We start from the raw sequence: 13,777 nt of genomic DNA, 5'->3' as shown, positions 1-13,777 counted from the left end.
GTGAAATACTTTCCCAAGGCACTGTAGGGTGCTTCAGAGCTAGGCTGCCACACTACCAGGAGTGTCTACACTGAGGCACTGTATATCAATTGCCTTATTTAGTGGTGTGATGGTGCGACTGGCATGAGTTCTTGAGATGCCATGCCATCTCAGTGACTGCCTTCCAACAAGACATAAGGGTCCACCACTCAGTTAAAAGAAATCTGCTCAGATGTACCGTCAAACATTATTCACTATGTTGAGTGGATTAGTGGCGGAAATAAAATGTTAATGAAATCAATCTGAATTATTTACACATTGTCTTACAAGAAAAGGTTGCAAAAAGGGGGTGGGAGGTGACACTTGTTATAGATATCTATTATATTGTACAGTATAAGCCACATATGAAAAATTAATATAACTGAGAACATACTTAAGTTAGAGTGCATGCTGGGCGGTGATATGGGAAAGTGAGTGCAAATGAAAGGATGGAGAATAGGTTTACTGTGCTTCATTACATCCACAATAACAATAAATGCTTCAGTGACAGCAAGAGAATAAACAAGATGGCCCTAGTACAATATGCCTCTTCGCTACATTAGTAACTGTATTATATTAGACTGCTGTAATGGCACTCATGTAATGAGCAATGCCGTCTACACTGTAGATTTATTAGGGAACTCAATCTGAAAAAATACTTTATCTGAAAATGAGAGAAATGGTGAGACGATGTGGGTGAATTTCTATTAAGAGTACTACAGAGACATGATTACTACAAAAAAAATGTATAATAGCACAAAGGAGATTTTATGTAAGTTGGAAAAGTAAGTACAAAAAAGCATAGGCAATATCTTTTCTTCTTGCCTTTTTCTGTGTAGTTACTTTTCTGTCCATTTTATTTTTCAGATTCAACACAAATGTTTCCCTCTCAACTCCTTGTCATAAACAGTGTGCTTTCAGCTTAAGTTATGTGACGCAACATAACATCATTAATTAATCTGTAAACGGACATACTGCAATATACTAAGGAAAGGAGGCAGCAGCTTTAAAGTGTGGAAAAGGAAATGTAAACAAACACTACAAATGTATTTTAACGTACAAATGTACTAATTAACTCATTTATAAACGCAATTACATTAATTATTAACATAAATTGGTGGAATTACTTTCGCTATCAACATACCCCCAGTGCTATTTTTTCTCCTTAATGTTTTGCTGTTATATTGGTCCTTCTTTATGTAATGGATTCAAAATAAAACGAAAACAAATAACATTCAAGGTTAACGGTTAAAGGAACCGTATGTAGGATCGTGGCCAAAACTGGTACTGCAATCACTTTAAAAATACTGTAGAGCGGTGTATCCCCTCCCCCCTGACTCGAGGTTGCCAGACAAGCTGCAGGATTGGGCAGAAACGTAAGCTGCTTCTACGAGCTTCCAATGGCAAGTGACGACGAGTCGTACACAGTAAGTTTTTTTTCTGTTCATTATGTTTATGCTTAATTAACAGAAAGAGATATTTTGCGAAGTAATTATGTATTGCAAAAATTTACTAATTGTATAATCGTAAAGATGTATGCTCGTATGTGACAGTACATTGTTAGAACAGTAGCTGTTAGTCTAACTTGTAACGTTAGGTATCTGTCATTAACCTAAGTACAGGCATAAGCCTATGTCACTATGTGTAACTGATATCAAAGATACAGCTATTCATTTAGCTGACGCTTTAAGTGAAAGCGGCCAGCTGTATTTTTTTACTTACCCTGCAGCACACGTACATAACGCTAAAATATGTGATGTGAAAGATTACATGACATTCTACTATTTTTGGCTGTAGAACTTGCATGAAAAACAAGTAGGCTACAAAACATTCCAAGTGGGCCAACATTTTTTAGGCTACACTGTGCTTTTCATTAGTGTTATGGACATTAGAAAAAGTTATTTGGCCTTGGAATTACGCCTAGTGCTTCCAAACCAACACTAACATAGTGCATAGCCCAAAAGGTAGAGAATGTTTATTTTGAGTTAGGCTTCTGTCTCAAGTACATTTCAAATTGCCATAATGGGCGTGCTAATGTTGTGTTCCTCAGCGTCTCAGCATAAGGTCAGAGAAACGGGCTCTGATAATGCATTGCTAATGTTAGCATACGTCCATATGAGCTAACGTAACGTTACTTTGCACGAACATGCAAAACTTTGTTCGACTGTCATGAATATATGAAATATCCATTGACATCAAGTGCAAGTTAGTCAAACATAGATGAATCTTACCTGTCCAGGAGAAAATTAACAATGTTGGCGTCTGTCTTCAAATTCTTCTCTGTTTTCAGCCGTCTCCATCTTTCAAAGGCATCTCCTATACAAATTCTTATTTTATTTCGGACTTTGTCACAACGTATTTCGGAGTTATAACGAGGTCTTTTAGATTTCGTAACGTTAGACATTATTTATCCGACTAGAGTTAGGGTAGGTTAGAGCAGAGCTGGCAACCCGGATCCTGAAACACTACTGACTTTATGATAGGTAGATAGGTGGAGGGTGGCCCATCAGGCCAAAACACAATATGACAACATCAACATCAGTTGAGGGCTGCAACTCTCACTTTTAAATGACAATATGCTGGCCAGACTACTGTTGTCAGTGATATAAGTATTTGAAATGAACATGATTTCTTAATGTCTAGTGACACATGAAATAGATTTCTTACATACGGTTCCTTTAAGTTTAACTTAGAGTTAAGATTAGGCATGACAGTAATGGCATTAGCGTTAGGAATAATGTTTAGGCTTAGGTTTCGGTTAAGGTTAGGCGTCGCAGTACTGAGGTTAGAGTTAGGATGGTTACAAAATGTTACAAAAACAGAAAACACCAGTTTAAACAACACAATTTCAAAACAAAAAAAAATCTCGCCTCTCGCTGGAATTGAACTGGCAACCATCAGACTGAAAGTTGGTTGCGGAGATGCCTGCCCACCATCCCCAACCACAATGCCCTTGCAAACAGCCACTCTTTTGAAACCATTAACACATTCATAACTGTACCTGGTGGCCTGTTTCCGATGGTAGGTATACGATACTTGTCATACTGTATGCAGACATTGAATTTAATCAAGAGTCACTAAGGACCAACAGCTCAGGGTTATGTTGATATTGAACATAAAAGTACTGCTGATAATTCTCATTTGGAACATAATCGTGTGATCCAAAATAATCACGTATTTAGGTCATTCCTGCCATGCTGGGTTGGTCCTTACATACACAGCTCTATGAATTTCAGAGATATGCATTTCCAAAAACGCTCATCTTTTAAAAGAAACAAGCTGATTTTGTCTGTTTCCCCGCTTTTCTATTACTTTCCTTTCTAGGAAAACAGATTAAATTCTGTGAGATCCAGTGATCATGAAAATGCAACATAATTTCAACACAAGTAATAGTAGGGACACTTAAGAAATGCTAAAACTATTTTATTTACAGGTTCACTACAAACCAAGCACATTACTTATCAACAATGATAATGTCCACGTTTTAGCAAAGCGCTACTAAGACCCAACCAGTCCGTCATATAGAACTAACACAAAACTGGTCACAATGTACAAAACTGAATGTACTGATTCATAAATAGAAGTTATTGGAAAGGCATGTATTGTCAGTGTTAGATATTTTAAGCTATAAACTGCTTATTATCATATGATGCTAAGATGCACAAGACATCATGTTTCTTCAATTTGAAAGGCATTATAAAATGTTTTTCCAAATCCAATATTTTTGGTTGTGGAGATGTAAACATTAATGATAACAGTAAGACCCTTGACAGATGTGTGTACATTGATACAAGAACAACACTGCTTACTAGAGGCTGGGTTAACATACCCAGATTAAGCCTAGTCAACTAACAATCTGAGGCCAGGTTTCAAGATTATTAGGGTCCATGAAATTGGCCAACACATTTATAAGCATCACAGAACTTCATAAGCACAAAATTAACAAGCATAATACCTTATGACAATGTTTAGTCACTGCACACATGTGGACTAGTAGTTTGTGACATGTGTCTCCATTAACACTTATTTAGTGTTTGCCAAGCTGATTACAATGTGTTGTCATCTTTATTCTGTGGGCTTTACAACAAAGTACTATCAAATCAGTTTACCTGAAAACATGCAAAACAAAAAGACCCATCATTTGAAAGAGCAAGAGGCACTATTAGTTACATTGTATGCCTGAGCATTGTCTTCAATAACACAAAAAACAAATGACAGCAAACCTCACAATACGATGTAGAAATATAGAGTGTAACCCAATAAGTGTCCAATTTGCGATTGTGGCCATGCCTCATCGCAACAACTCCACAGCAGGTCAAAATTTGAGATGTGTCCTCCAATGCAAGCCGTTCTTATTAAACTGCTAGCTCAATCAGAGATTCTTTGCCAACACGTGCGACAGGAGAGTGCATTTCATGGCTAATAACTGCAACTGAGCATCCACCCTGGTGCCGTTGCACCACCTTATGCAGTGACCAGGATTTAAACTCCTGGCTCCATTTGCACAGCTGTGCCCCGAGATATTAACTTAACCCACCACACTACATACCAGCTTGTATGTAACATTTCCTGTAGTATTTTTGATACATACAGTAACTGAAACATGTCGTGACACAAACATTTTAATTCTTTGCATTCTCGAATCATACTTTAATGAAGTCTTAGAACATTCTATTGGCATACTGCAACAATACAACATCTGACCTCACCAGTTAGGACAACCTTTCCCTAACTATAATAAATTATAATGACTATTATAAGTCACATATTAGTAATCTATCAAATTAGGTGACATAACAACGGTTAAATACATACAGTTATAGTTATAATAATTATCATTTGATTTGTAATAAACATTTGAAAAACTTGAAGAGACAAATAGGTCATATGTAAATATAGAATTTTAAATGACATACTCTACATGTTGTACACATTCTGAGATCATTTTTACTAATCATATATGTCCTGGGAGATGTCCTCCCACAGAAGATGAATGGCGGCATTAAACTGAATCATATTTCACTACATTCATTTATAACAAAATCAAATTAAATGGTCACATTAGTTATATTATTAAGATAAATATTCTCATTGCTGTTACAACTTTATGACAATTTGCACGAAAGCATTTATAGTATACAATTGGCTATATAACTGCTTATTATTGAAGGTTGAGGTATCATGCTCAAGTTTCATACAAAAGAACAAAACAGCGTTCCACCACATTCAATGCAACCTATCACAGAGATGCACACCCACTGATATATGAAAGCTTTCCAACGTGACTTACCGTTTATCAAATGTGTTATCATACCACTGATAAACAGCAGGCTATATGTTGTTTTTCTCTGTTATGGCAAGCGAAGTGCCACAGGTGGATTGTCTTTGATCCGGAAGTAAATAATCCATCAGAAACTGTGAAAAAATACATTTTACTGACCTGCAAACAAACCTTGGGATGCATGGCTTCCTCTAAAGGCTGCTACAACTGATGGTTCAGATTATCTTTGGCCCCAAAAGATGTGTGAATGAGACCTCCACAATAAGAAAGCAGTCTGAACTATTGTATGTCATCACACTGTATTTGGCTGTTGGATACAGGGTGCTTGGGGTTGTGGGTTAGATTCCCAAGGTGGGCTTTTAGGAAAACGCACAGTATGAAAAGGTATTCACTTACTACAGCAAGTCTCTGTAAGTAAAAATGTCTTCTTAAAGACTGCTGCTGTCTCTCTTGCCATACTTAAGGGGCACCTAATACTAAGGGTCACCCAATGGCATACCTACCAATAACAATGTATATTATATATTAAGTCAAGTTGGGGTCTCAGCTTACTACTGAAAGTAGGAATAGTAGAATACTATTTTATAATTTGGCCATGGTCCTCAGTCGGAAAAGGGTGGCTTGCCCACTTCAGGTTGGTGGAGAGTGCCTGCCTCAAGTGGAGGAGTTTAAGTATCTAGGGGTCTTGTTCACGAGTGAGGGAAGGATGGATCGGGAGATTGACAGACGGATCGGTGCAGCTTCTGCAGTAATGCGGTCGATGTATCGTCTGTCGTGGTGAAGAAAGAGCTGAGCCGCAAGGCGAAGCTCTCGATTTACCGGTCAATCTACGTTCCTACTCTCACCTATGGTCATGAGCTTTGGGTTATGACCGAAAGGACAAGATCCCGGATACAGGCGGCCAAAATGAGCTTTCTCCGCAGGGTGGCTGGGCGTTCCCTTAGAGATAGGGTGAGAAGCTCGGTCACCCGGGAGGAGCTCAGAGTAGAGCCGCTGCTCCTCCACATCGAGAGGGGTTAGCTGAGGTGGCTTGGGCATCTGTTTCGGATGCCTCCGGAACGCCTTCCTGGAAAGGCCCATCACTCCCATCATAGAGAACCATCACTCCTGTGTTCCAATGGCACGTTGTGTTTGCTCATCCAAGTTCATAATTTTGAAAGTCTAATTGATCATTAAAAATCCCTTTGGAAATTATGTTACCAAAGCTGAAAACTGCTGAAAGCAATTGTGGTTTTGATTGCAAAATGGCCAAAAACAAAGACCTTTCTTTTAAATTTGTCAGTAAATTCTCGTTCTGAGATATGAAGGCTATTCCATGCTAGAAACATCTTCAGATTACATAAAAAAATGTACAACTAGAATGCCAAAAGTCTGCAAATGGCCTGCAAAGGTAGAATTATTTGACAAAAGCAAAGTTTGAATGACACAATTACTATTTAAATTAGTGTCAACTACTATATTTCCTATTCAAACAAATTTCATGTATGATTTCATGGAAAACAAGTCAACTTCTAAGTGACCCCAACCTTTTGACTGGTAGTGTATGTGTGTGTGTGTGTGTGTATTATATATACAGTGGATATAAAAAGTCTACACACCCCTGTTGAAATGCCAGGTTTTTGTGATGAAAATGAATGAATGAGACATCAAGATAAATCATGTCAGAAATTTACAATAACCTGGTTGCATAAGTGTGCACACCCTCTTATAACTGGGGATGTGGCTGTGTTTAGAATTAACCAATCACATTCAAACTTATGTAAAATAGAAGTCATTACACACCTGCCATCATTTAAAATGACTCGGATTAATCTCAAAGTTCAACTGTTCTAATAGGATTTTCCTGACATTTTCTTAGTTGTATCTCAGAGCAAAAGCCATGGTCCGCAGAGAGCATCAGAGGGATCTCATTGTTGAAAGACATCAGTCAGGAGAAGGGTACAAAATAATTTCCAAAGCATTAGATATGCCATGGAACACAGTGAAGACAGTCATCATCAGGTGGAGAAAATATGGCACAACAGACACATTAACAAGAACTGGACGTCACTCCAAAATGGATGAAAAGACAAGAAGAAAACTGGTCAGGGAGGCTTCCAAGAGGCCTACTGCAACATAAAAGAAACTGCAGGAATTTCTGGCAAGTACTGGCTGTGTGCTACATGTAACAAAAATCTCCCATATCCTTTATATGAATGGGCTATGTGGTAGGATGGCAAGACTGAAGCCTTTTCTTACAAATAAAAACACCCAAGCCCGGGTGAAGTTTGCGAAAACAAACATCAAGTCCCCCAAAAGCACGTGGGAAAATGTGTTATGGTCTGACCAAACCGAGGTTGAACTTTTTGGCCATAATTCCAAAAGGTATGTTTGGCACAAAAACAACACTGCACATCACCCAAAGAACACCATACCCTCATAGGTCACATTAAAGGTGGAAAAAGTACTGACATGATTTATCTTTGTCTCATTCTTTTACATCACAAGAACCTGGCATTTTAACAGGGGTGTGTAGACTTTTTATATCCACTGTGTGTGTGTGTGTGTGTGTGTGTGTGTGTGTGTGTATATATATATATATATATATATATATATATATATATATATATATATATATATATATATATATACATACATACATACAGTGGGGAGAACAAGTATTTGAAACACTGCCGATATTGCAGGTTTTTCCACTTACAAAGCATGTAGAAGTCTGTAAGTTTTATCATAGGTACTCTTCAACTGTGAGAGACGGAATCTAAAACAAAAATCCAGAAAATCACATTGTATGATTTCTAAATAATTAGTTTGCATTTTATTGCATGACATAAGTATTTGATACATCAGAAAAGCAGAACTTAAAATTTTGTACAGAAACCGTTGTTTGCAATTACAGAGATCATATGTTTCCTGTAGTTCTTGACCAGGTTTGCACACACTGCAGCAGGGATTCTGGCCCACTCCTCCATACAGACTGTCTCCGGATCCTTCAGGTTTTGGGGCTGTCAATGGGCAATACGGACTTTCAGCTCCCTCCAAAAATGTTCTATTGGGTTCAGGTCTGGAGAATGGCTAGGACCTTGAGAGGCTTCTTACGGAGCCCCTCCTTAGTTGCCCTGGCTGTGTGTTTCGGGTCGTTGTCATGCTGGAAGACCAAGCCAATACCCATCTTCAATGCTCTTACTGAGGGAAGGAGGTTGTTGGCCAAGATCTCGCGATACATGGCCCCATCCATCCTCCCCTCAATATGGTGCAGTCGTCCTGTCCCCTTTGCAGAAAAGCATCCCCAAAGAATGATGTTTCCACCACCATGCTTCACGGTTGGGATGGTGTTCTTGGGGTTGTACTCATCCTTCTTCTTCCTCCAAACTGGGCTGATCCCTCACCTTCCTCATGATCATTGATGCCCCACGAGGTGAGATCTTGCATGAAGCCCCAGACCGAGGGAGATTGACAGTCATCTTGAACTTCTTCCATTTTCTAATAATTGCGCCAACAGTTGTTGCTTTCTCACCAAGCTGCTTGCCTATTGTCCTGTAGCCCATCCCAGCCTTGTGCAGGTCTACAATTTTATCCCTGATGTTTTTACACAGCTCTCTGGTCTTGGCCATTGTGGAGAGGTTGGAGTCTGTTTCATTGAGTGTGTGGACGGGTGTCTTTTATACAGGTAACAAGTTCAAACAGGTGCAGTTAATACAGGTAATGAGTGGAGAACAGAAGGGCTTCTTAAAGAAAAAATAACAGGTCTGTGAGAGCCAGAACCAGAATTGGTAGGTGATCAAATACTTATGTCATGCAATAAAATGCAAAATAATTATCGATTACAATCGAATACTTGTTCTCCCCAGTGTGTGTGTGTGTGTATATATATATAGATATATATATATATATATATATATATATAGAGAGAGAGAGAGAGAGATATTACGTATACTATCCTTATGGTATAAGACAACATTATCTTCATTCTCAACAAAATAAATTACCTAAAAAAACTAACCCTATAGATCTAACCAACCCCAATTGTAACATCTACTCTGAACCTATACCCCACAATGTTACAATTTCTTTGTTTTAATCTAAAAGAGAACGAAGAAAATGTTACATTTTGGGAAAATCTGTACACACACAAACACCCCAGGAAGGGGATGAGTAAGGGGATACCTCCCCTTGCTTACAGTCGAAAAAGATCCCAACCCTCTAGAATGGAAACAGTCAAGTTGATTACCTAAATGGATTCCCTGTCATCTACATTTTAAACAATATGATCATATAAACACACACACACACGCACACTCTCTCCCTCCCTCACTTTCACACACACACACCCTCACTCACACACACACACACACACACACACTTCAACAATCTGACTGTATAAACACTGCCCTGTGGCAATTTTGTTCAGTGACAGTACTATACTTTTTGTAGCACTGTGCAGAGGCAACGCACTTGTCAGTTGTAAAGGGAATGCCAAAAAAAATAACGTAGTAGCACATTTTATCTCTCATATCCATTCCATAGATTTTTCATGCTTTTCATGCTTTTGTTTTCTTATTTCAAGGCTACCTACTTAAACCCCGGCCACAGAACCACCAAACATAGAAAAGCGTGCAAACCTACAATAAATCAGCAGTAACATTCAAATTCTGGATTCAGATCAATGATGCTGCTTTGGTGAGCCAACAGAGGAATGTGCACGCATTCACACACTTGCAACCTAGTAGTGCACTGCTACTGGTTTAATTTTCATTAGTAACAACGTATTTACATTAAAAACCCTATTTTCACCAAACCCAAACACTTCATTTGACCCTAACATTACTCTTTTCAGTAACATTTCAGTAATTCCGGATCTGCGAGAACAAGCACACGACTTTAGGGAAAAAGAAAAATGGGCCACGTGAGAGACCATTTGGTAATCAAACTGCACTTCTGTGGGGCGCCAGACATACTGCACTCTTGGCATGCCACCAAAACCTAATTAACAAAGCTATTTTTGACCGACAAGTTCAATCAACAGTGTTTTCCATTGGAAATCGCTAAGGTCGTTGTTGAGGTGACAACTAGGGCATAATGACAGGATGGATGGATGGTTGGCCATTCATTACATGGCATAACTAAAATACCTTGCAGCATGTATGTAGGGCTTTAAAAGACCTGTATGCAATATGAAGTGTCCATATCTTTTTCGTTTTTTTATACTTGGGACCCACAGCATGTTGTATAAGACCAGCTAAAACTCAATGCTTCAAAATTGCAGCAACTAAATGTACTGTATACAAGTTACAAGTTTACCCAAACCCATGTGGAGCAACATCAAGTGTGGGCAGATTGTAGCCTTTAAAATATATTTTAACATCTAATATCGATCCTGTATTTTACAATTATCATCCTGTTACAGGGAGTACACTTTCCTGCACAATAAGAAATGCTAGATAGTGATATACTTTAGGTTTAAAAGTCTTTTAACTTCACAACATCTGACTGGATTTGCTCTGATGAAAGAAAAAAAAAAACTATTTGTATTCCACATAAACATTCACGTCCTATTGCCACAATTGCGAACTGGATCGAATTAAGATATGCCATCTGTAAACCTGAAACGAATAAGAATGTGTCACATTATACGTGCACGTGACCCGTAAACTAACACAGAAAGCTGTCTACCAGCAAAATCCCAATGTCCTTTTCATAGCTCTGTTGGCAGAAGACCAAAGCAAGGAACGTTCACTAATAAAATGTGTGTTTTTATACAGGGGTATATAGGAGGCCAATCCATTACTTTCTAAACGTAAGCCTTCTGCAGTTGTCTGTGTATGGATGCAAGATGAGAAATGATCATTCAGTGAGAAAAGTTCATACAGAGACAAATCAGCCAGTAATGTTTTATGCCCTTCACAACCTCCTAAGAGACCTCTTAACTGCTGTGAAAGTGTGTGTGTAGTGTTAGTGTTGACCATGGGAGTATGTGTTCTATGTTTGTTTGTGTTGTTTTACTGTCTCTTAATGTTGAATGCAGGCTATATACACGATACTACTCTATACATGCCTGTGTGTGAACATATCTCTGTGTATTTGGTTCCCTGTGTCCTTCTATGAGAAGTCCTCAGCCTCAGCGCTTGGGGCGATGCCTGCCTTAGCCCTGGCCCCGTTCGCATTGCTACCCAGCCCGTTTTCCACTCTGGCATCGGCATAGCTCTTCTTCCAGGCCTGGCTGTGGCTGCCTGCTGCTCCATCCACTGGGTCATAGACAACTACCACAGTGGTGTCCATGCGGGACAGCGTGTACATGCTGCTCTGGCGTGTCGGGTGGAGGCGCGTGACCCTCAGCTCAAGCTCATCATCGCTGGACACCTGGATGAACGGGCACCAGCGGAAGGCACGCTTGAAGCCGGCCCGGAACCTGGAAGTGGGGAAATGGGCAAATTGAGAAGGGGCAGTGGGAGGGGATATGGATTCACTAGTGTGCTGTTGCATGCTGCCGGGAAGTAACTTTGGCTTAGACATTGAACACAAGTAGTACAATGCCCGTGTCACTATTTTCAAAAACAATTCTGCCTACAAAACACATTCCAATCAGATTTTTAATAAGACAGCAGTAAACAAATGAATGCAAATGTTTATACAGCAGAGAGGTTGTGGAGCAAGTTATATAATGATATGAAACATCGACCATAGAGACAAATAATAAGAAACAAAATCCAGTCGACTGAAACATACAGAGCTGTGTTCAACAGTCAGCTAACGATCCAGAATATAAACAACACTTATATTAAAAAATATACACCAACCTGCTGAAATTAAAGAGACTCTCTGAAAGTAATTATACTTTTCCTGTTAAAAGACACTCTCCCACTTAAGTACAGTGATGTATGTGTACCTGCGCAGATTTAACTTCCAGAAGAAAGCCCGTCACAGAGTTGGTATGATGCTGCCCTTTGATGTACAGTTTAGTCCGGAATTATTTAGACACTGACAGAATTTTCTAAAATGTTTCTCTGTATGGTACCACAATGGATTTGTAATAAAACAACCAAGATGCAATTGAAGTGCAGACTTCCAACTTTAATTGAAGGGGTTAAACAAAAATATTGTATGAAACTTTTAGGAATATCAACCATTTTCATACACAGGCCCTTATTTCATGTGCTCAAATGTAATGGGACAAATTAGCTCAATCATGAACAAAATTTTCATTTTTAATACTTGGTCATAAACCATTTGCAGGCAATGACTGCTTGAAGCCTGGAACGTGTGGACATCACCAAACACTGGTTTTCCTCGTTTGTGATGCTTTGCCAGGCTTTAACTGCAGATGTCTTCAGTTGCAGTTTATTCATGGGTTTTCTGCCTTAAGTTTTGTCTTCAGCAAGTGAAATGCATGCTCAAATGGGTTGAGATCAGGTGATTGACTCAACCATTTCAGAAAATTCAACTTCTTTGCCTTCTTTTCCTTTTGGGTTGCTTTACAGTATTTGTTCATTTGTAAAGTGAAGCACTGTCTAATCAACTTCGCTGAATTTGGCTGAATCTAAGCAGACAATATATCCCTAAACACTACAGACTTCATGTTTGTCTGCTTCTGTCTTCTGTCACATCATCAATAAACACTAGTGCCATTGGAAGCCATACATGGCCATACCATCACACTGCCTCCACTGTGATTTACAGATGATGTTTTAAGCTTCGGATCATGAGCCGTTCCAAGACTTCTCCATGCTTTTTTCTTCCCATCATTCTGGTACAGGTTGATCTTAGTTTCATCTGTCCAAAGAATGCTGTTCCAGAACTGGGATGGCTTTTTTAGATGTTGTTTGGCAAACGTCTAAGTTTTTATATTCTTGATGCATATGAATGGTTGGCACCTTGTGGTATTTGCTCTCGTGAAGTGTCTTTATGGTAGACTTCGATAATGATATGTCTTTCACTTGCATTGAGAGCTCCTTTGACTGCATGTTGAGGGTTCACAGCAACAGCTACAAAATGCCAAGGCCACACCTGGAATCTCCAGGCCTTAACCTGCTTAACTCATGAAGAAATAACAAAGGAGTAGCCCACACCTGTCCATGAAAAAGCTTTTGAGTCAATTGTCCAATTACATTTGGTCCCTTGAAAAAAACGGGGTACATATTAAAGAGCTGTAATTCCTAAACCCAATTAAAGCTGAGAGACTGCACTTTAAGCCCATATTCATTATTTAACTGTAACTTTAATATATTTTGGTAAACAGCCAAAATAACAAAACTTGTGTCAGTGTCCAATTATATCCGGACCTAACTGTAATTGGTCTACTCCAACCGTATGCCATACCTCAAGCTATTGAGATGTGTTCTTTTCTTGTTAAATAAATCAGGTGATGAGGTGAAAAAGGGAGAAAGGTACAAATTGATTGGCTTTGGTCCATGACACAGGGTGTGTTCTTCAAGCATCCTCATTCTGCTGAAAAAGATACGCTCCTGCATTGGGCCATTATGA

At 39.0% G+C, this 13,777-nt stretch overlaps 1 protein-coding gene across 1 annotated transcript in view; it reads right to left on the bottom strand.

The window, feature by feature from the left end:
- Positions 1-9,237: 9,237 nt before the first annotated feature.
- The window catches only part of tacr3a (tachykinin receptor 3a), a 119,271-nt gene continuing 114,731 nt past the window's right edge, over positions 9,238-13,777 (bottom strand). Inside the window, exon 5 of the mRNA XM_010899680.4 lies at positions 9,238-11,705. Within this exon, the coding sequence (XP_010897982.2) occupies positions 11,396-11,705 (310 nt within the window). The 3' untranslated portion in view covers positions 9,238-11,395. The remainder of the gene's footprint in view (positions 11,706-13,777) is intronic.

The sequence above is a fragment of the Esox lucius genome, chromosome 25 (genome assembly GCF_011004845.1).
Source record: "Esox lucius isolate fEsoLuc1 chromosome 25, fEsoLuc1.pri, whole genome shotgun sequence".
NCBI lineage: Eukaryota > Metazoa > Chordata > Actinopteri > Esociformes > Esocidae > Esox > Esox lucius.
This window is presented reverse-complemented; position numbering and strand designations above follow the sequence as displayed.